Source organism: Rattus norvegicus, chromosome 13 (genome assembly GCF_021556685.1).
Source record: "Rattus norvegicus strain SHRSP/BbbUtx chromosome 13, alternate assembly SHRSP_T2T, whole genome shotgun sequence".
NCBI lineage: Eukaryota > Metazoa > Chordata > Mammalia > Rodentia > Muridae > Rattus > Rattus norvegicus.
The window spans coordinates 48,104,911-48,111,124 of NC_141546.1; the positions used below are offsets into that span (position 1 = coordinate 48,104,911).

The following is a 6,214-nucleotide window of genomic DNA, read 5'->3' on the forward strand; positions in this document are numbered from 1 at the left end:
CATGAGTGAACTGGACATGTAACAAACCATGCTCAATTGTGGACCTCACGGGTGACCTGTGGGGTGCTAGGAGGGACATCAGGGTGTGCTTATGCATAACTGCAGGCACATCGAGTGGACTGCTTAGTGTGTGCCAAGCCAAAATTTTGGGGGTTTTTTTGGTACTTCCTGAATGGTTTTTTTTTTCTTTATGTCATTTCCAGTCGTGGTTGGTTGCTTGAACAGATGTGGACACAGCAGGCCAGCTTTACAAGTATGCGGGATGACCAAGGACGAAACCATGGAATGGGCTGCAGAGTGTTCAGATGACGTTTTTTTAAGAGACCTGTGACAATAGTCACAAAAAGGACAGAAGTGTGGAGTCACCTCCTAGGGAGAGGGGATGTGTGGCCGTGAACTCACCACAAACCTAGGTAATCTTTTATAGCATCTGCAGTCTGCCAATGGAGCCTGGGACAACGGATGAAACACACGAGACACCACACGGAGAGGGTGTGGATCTTAGAGGGAGATGTCAGTCAGCGCTACAAAATGTCACCTTCTCTACACAATACATGGTCTGCTACATTTTTATTAAAAACAAAAAAGTTTTACATTTGTCCATAAAGCTGTACAGTCTTCCATATAAAAGCGCTATTGTACAATCAGTAACCTTTGTCTCTTCTGTCGGAATAGCTTACAAACTTACTTATTTTTATTTAATGAGAGAGACAGGCCTGCTCAACAGTCCAGCTCTGTGGTTCTGCCATTTCTAAAGTGAACACGGGCAGTGAGGAACAGATTTAAGCATGAGACCAGGAGGCTGCTTCTAAAAAGGCGGGGACCTGTGTGTGGACAGAACACAGGGACCATCTGGAGCGATTCACAGCTTTGCTTCAACCCACAGCTCTCGGGTCTGTGGGCCCAAAGTTAACTTTAAAGCAGGAGAGACGAAGCCACCTGGGACGGCTGTGCGAAGCTGGGGAGAGCGGGACGGGCAGAGTGTTTGGTAAGTAGCACCTTTGAGTAGAAACTGAGGAATTGAGAAATCCAGGACATGGGATGCCACGGCAGTGGAGAGACATGGGGAAGGGGATCCTCACTAAGGGTGACTGGCTGGCTCTAGCTCTGTCCTTTGGTTTGAGAGACTCGAGGCCTTCTGAGAAGCCCTCATCAGTGTCACTGAACCTGAAGGAAGGCCACTTCTTCCCAGTGTTTCCCGATTTTCTCCAACCCAGAACAGTAAATATTGCACACATCTACAAATAAATTTGGATTTTTACTGAGGGGGGCAACCTCCCCCTGCAGGTGCTCTGAGCACCGAGGAGACAAAGCTATGCCTAAGGTTTGGCTCTCCGTGGCAGCCCCACAGGAGTACCAGGTAGTCCTGCAGTGCACAGGTGCCCTCCCTGCGGCCGAGGGAGATCTCCTCAAGGCCCACCAGCCAGTCAGAAGAACGGGGAAGGCGGGGTCCTAAAACCCACCAGGAATCAGGAGGGGCTGGGAGGCCCAGTTCCAGAGCTTCCTGGGACTATTGCACAGTGATTGAGAACTCTTGTCCTAGGAAATGGGGCCCTCCAGGACCCAACCGCAGGAAAGAGGAAAAAGAAATGGGGGAGGTTGCTCTTGAAGAGAAGGCAGTAAGAAAGGACCTGGAGTTCCCTGGAGCTTTGAGCCACCTCTCAAAGGAATAATGGTAGCAGCATTCAGACTGTCACGTGGTTCCCAAAAGGAGGGCTTAGGTCCAAAACACCCACCCCCATTGGATACTCTTTGGGTCCCAAAATTCCATTGCAAATCATCCCTAAGTTATTAACCATCCATCCATACAAAGCAGCACAGAGCAAAGCAAAGGGTTTGTGCGGTTCCCCTCCATTATATCTGCCTTATAGCCCACCCTCCAAAAACGTTTAGATAGATTCCAGGCCGGGAAACCACCTCTTCAGGACCCCGAGGGTAGGATCAGAAACGAGACACAGTTTCAAGAAACTCTGCTCAGACGGAAGGGACAGGAGAGGCCTTTCCGTGTGCCCAGGATCTCAGCAGAAAAACAAAAGAGAAGATTAGGCAATGTAGTATTATTTGAGACCAGGCTTGAATGCCCCTGAGTAAGAGAGGGACCAGGAATACAGGCATCCCAGCGGGGACGGTAACCCAGAGCAGACCCTGACCCCTCTCGTTCACAGTTGCTAACCTTGCTCCCTTCCACCACCTCCTGGGGGATCAGCCAAGAATCCCCTTTTACCTTGGCTAGGCCAATCCCCAACCCACTCCCCTAGGCAAACACTGGCTCATAGACTCAATCAAGAACAGTTCTCTCCAAAGGCACCTGGGGAGACCACTTCCAAGCAGCTCCCGTTAACGAATTGTTTTTTCTTTTTTGTTTTTTTAAAAAAAAACTTTTGGTTTTTTTCCTCCTCTTTTCTTAAAAAAAAAAAATAACATGTATAAATAGCTCTTCACTTTAAAAATACAGTTCCCCAGGTTGAGGTATACGGTGGCCTGTTGTCAGGGCAGCATGAGAACAGTAGAGTGCCAGGGCGGGGCGGCTCCTCTCTAGCTGGAGACAGTCATCACGTAGTTCTTCGATGGACTGCTCCTGCCCAGCATCATCTGGTTCTTGCAGGTGAGGAGCCCGTAGGAGGTGGCCACCGGCGCCTCCTCATACAGCACGCAGATGGATCCATCTTCCCCGATGCGGTAGGACACTTCGTAGGGATCGACCCACAGGGTCAGCTCGCTGGGCAGGAGCTGGTGCAGCTGGGGCTGGCTGAGTCCGATCTGGCTGGCCACCTTGCTGATGATGGGGTCCATCTTGTGGTTGATGCGGATACAGCGATAGCCGGAGCCCTTGGATGGCTTTTCTGGAAACCAGTGGTGTTTGTAATGATCTGTGGAGGAAACAAGAGAGAGAGAGAGAGAGAGAGAGAGAGAGAGAGAGAGAGAGAGAGAGAGAGAGAGATACACTGTTAGAAGGCAGTCTCTGATGTTTATGTGGGCACAGGGCTGGGGAGAACACTTCCTCTTCTCAGTGACAGTGTTTAAGAGCCTCTCCTGAAACTCCCCCACCCCTGCCACTTAGATTCCTGGGTCCTCTCCAAGTGCGTGTACATTGGAAGGCAGCCTCAGAGCTCTCAGGTAGGTGCTCTCTGGTGGTCAAGGATATTTTTGGCACAATCCTGTTTAAGGAAGGAAGGGCTAGCATGAAGGGGCAGGGCCTCTGAAGACCCGGGCACTGGAATTTCAAAGCCAGTAAGCGGCCAATGTTGTTGGTTGCCCAACAAGTCACCAGGCCTCTCCTCCCTTCTCCACCAGAAGTTTTGAGATCTTTAGTAAAGGTAAGGGGATTTAAAAAAATGGTTTTGTTTTGACGAAACAGCTGTTGGCTCCTCAGATCTGTGCCAACGCATTGAGAGATGCTATCGCTGCCGCCCAAGGAAACCAACCAGCTATAACAGCTGGGGACAGAGGCTAAAGGGCGGCTTATCACTCCACCTCTTTCCCTCACACTCTGCCTCCATAACACGTACCCCCACCCTCCCGCAGTTGGCTAGGCTACCAGCCTCTTTTCTGTACTACAATAGGTGGCAGATGGTGACGAGGGACCAAAAAAGAAAAAATACAAAGGGAGCCCAGATTACAACTCCAGCGGGTAAACAAGCGGCAGAATAGGCCAGTACGATGGCAGGCTCAGGACTATATGGCAACAGTGACTAGGACTCAGAGTTGTCCAGAAAGTTCAATTGCGCATGAAGTCCCATAGTTGGCCTGGCTTCGTGGCCCATAGCATCCCCTGAGGGTCTGGAGGTCTCCAAGATTCAGAGTTAAAGGTGAACTAGTACTCTGAACACACACACTGACTTTTCTCGTGGTGTGGTCAGGGCCTCAGAATGTACTCAGGAAGAGGGTCAGAGCCTCCGGAGCGAGGCGGGGACCAGAGGGCGGGGAGACGGAGACCTAACCGGAGGGACAGAGGACCATCAACGGCCTCGGAGATTAATTAGAGCAAGACACCCGAGCCCCGGAGTTATTCGCGTAGGGGTCCCCGTCCCAGAAACAGTGAGGAAAGACACCCCAGGCAAGGAGTGGCCGCGCCCCGGTGGTTCCAGAACCACAACGTGTGCTCACCGGTCAGTGCGTCCTGGAGCGCCCTACTGAAAACCTTGAGTCTCTGCTCGCTCACGCAGCCCCGAGTCCTCAGGAGACTGGTGAGGAAACCTACGGCGGCGGCGATCTCCGGGAGCATGTCGGTTCTCTTCCCGTGGCTCATACCGGTGGTTGAGGAAGTAGCTGTATTAGCAGGACGATGATGGTCCGGCCGCCTCACGGGCTCTGCCCGGACTTTCCCCGGGCTGCGCTTTTCATACCCCTCGGAGAGGCGGGGAGCCCTCGGCGGCACCCATTGGCCGAAGCTGGCGGATGGGGGCGTGTCCCCCTCTGTCTCGCCTCTCCCCCTCTGCCTGCGCCCGCCCCCCGCCCCGCCCTCCCGCTCGCCCGCGCCTCCCGGGCGCTGAGGTCATCGCTCACTGACGTCATTATTGGGAACCAGCACCGGACTCCCGTGCGGTGAGAGGCGGACGAGAGAGGGCCTTGGACCTGAGTAGAGGAAGCGCGCTACACCGGGCATGCCCGGACGTCGCCTCTGCACGGTGCCAAGATCCAGGTTGCCTGCTGCCTCTTCCAGGATGCCCTCACCGGTGTTACCGATATTAATCACCCCCCCCCCCCACCTGGTCACCTCTGCCACTCTCTCCCAGCTGATCAGAACGGCTTCCTCATGTTTGCAGCAATGGGGACTGTATTCTTTTCGCTTCCATAATAATCTCACAGAAGATTATTCCTCTTCTGTAATTGCCTAAAATCTCTCTCTCTCTCTCTCTCTCTCTCTCTCTCTCTCTCTCTCTCTCTCTCTCTCTGTAATCTGGTGTGAACTGTACAAAGTTTTCCATCACTTCCCTGCCCCTCCCTCTTCCCTGATTGTTTTCCTTCCTTTTTGTGGACTGAGGCTTTTGTAAACACTAGCTCCCCAGAGGAAAGACTTCAGTTCTGGCTTGTCAACACGCAGGGGCTCAGGGACTGGTGCCAGGAAGCTAGGCAGACTACTGAGTGGGTCAACTTGTCACCCACACCTCTGAGCCCTGCACAGGATCGGGCCTGGATTTAGCGCCATAGCTTGTGTAAAATCTTGTTTTCCATGAGGTCTAAGCCAGGCTTCTCTACCTGTTCCTCGACCTGAGCCACCAGCTTCCCTGCCTGGGTCCTTGGTGCCAGTTCCTACCCCATGCCCCTCTTCCCTTTTCTCTCCACTGTCTATCCTCGAGCTGTCTGTTTTGCTGTTTGTTTTTCCTCGGTGGACTTCCACATGCTCTGTCCCTCCCTTTGGATGTCTAGCGCTTCCTCTAAAGCCACCTCCCTCCCTGTTACCCCCTTTCAGACAAAGCTATCCATCTGTCTCTATAGCACCAAGACCCTCTTTTCACTCAGACCTGGTCCCAAGACTGTTGGCTTCTTTATCCCTAATAATCTCAGTAGGCTCCTTCCCCTGCACCCCCAAAGCACCTACCTTCCTGCCATGAGTAGAGTCTTTTTCCTAAAGTAACTATTTGTTTACTCTACCCTTGCTCAAACCATCCATGCTCGGCTGCCTGACCTTATTTGCCTGACCAGTAAGACATTTCATCATTTTCTATGAACACTGTACCTTTATAGGTTTCTACCACTTTCTTTGTACTATAGGGTCCCTTTCTTCACTGCCTTCTAAATGTCATGACAGTTCTGTCACCTGGGTCACAGGATTTCTCCCACCGCTCATATGGCCCTTTCGTCACACACCTGGCCCTGCCTGGTGTACTGTGGCTGTGTCTTTAACTTGGAGTAGCTCACTACCACTTGGCCACCAATTCCTACTCCAGCAGATTCCTGAAACCTCACCTGGAAAATACGTGCTGACCATCCTTCCCAGAGCTGAATTGATGTCTCCCCTGAGGTCACTTAGCTCATCTCAAACTAGGGATCCTTCTGTATCAGCCTCACAAGGCAGACCCCCTCCCCGGGCCCAGCATCAGTTTACAAGTTACTTGGGAATGGACTACTATGTTTGTATACCTCACCTTTCCCAGACATGTCTCATTTCGAATGTTCTTCCCTTCTGTTTCAAGGGGTAAATCTAAATGTCCTGGGATTCTAGTGCTCTGGTATTAAATGTACCCCTTGGATGGCTTCTTTACTGCTACTC

At 52.0% G+C, this 6,214-nt stretch overlaps 1 protein-coding gene across 1 annotated transcript; it reads right to left on the minus strand.

Moving 5' to 3' along the window:
- Nucleotides 1-556: 556 nt before the first annotated feature.
- Btg2 (BTG anti-proliferation factor 2) lies at nucleotides 557-4,313 on the minus strand. The gene is given in 2 exon segments (NM_017259.2): nucleotides 557-2,870; nucleotides 4,108-4,313. Coding segments are annotated over 2 exon segments (477 nt in total). The 5' UTR covers nucleotides 4,250-4,313; the 3' UTR covers nucleotides 557-2,535.
- Between the last annotated feature and the right edge of the window lie 1,901 nt (nucleotides 4,314-6,214).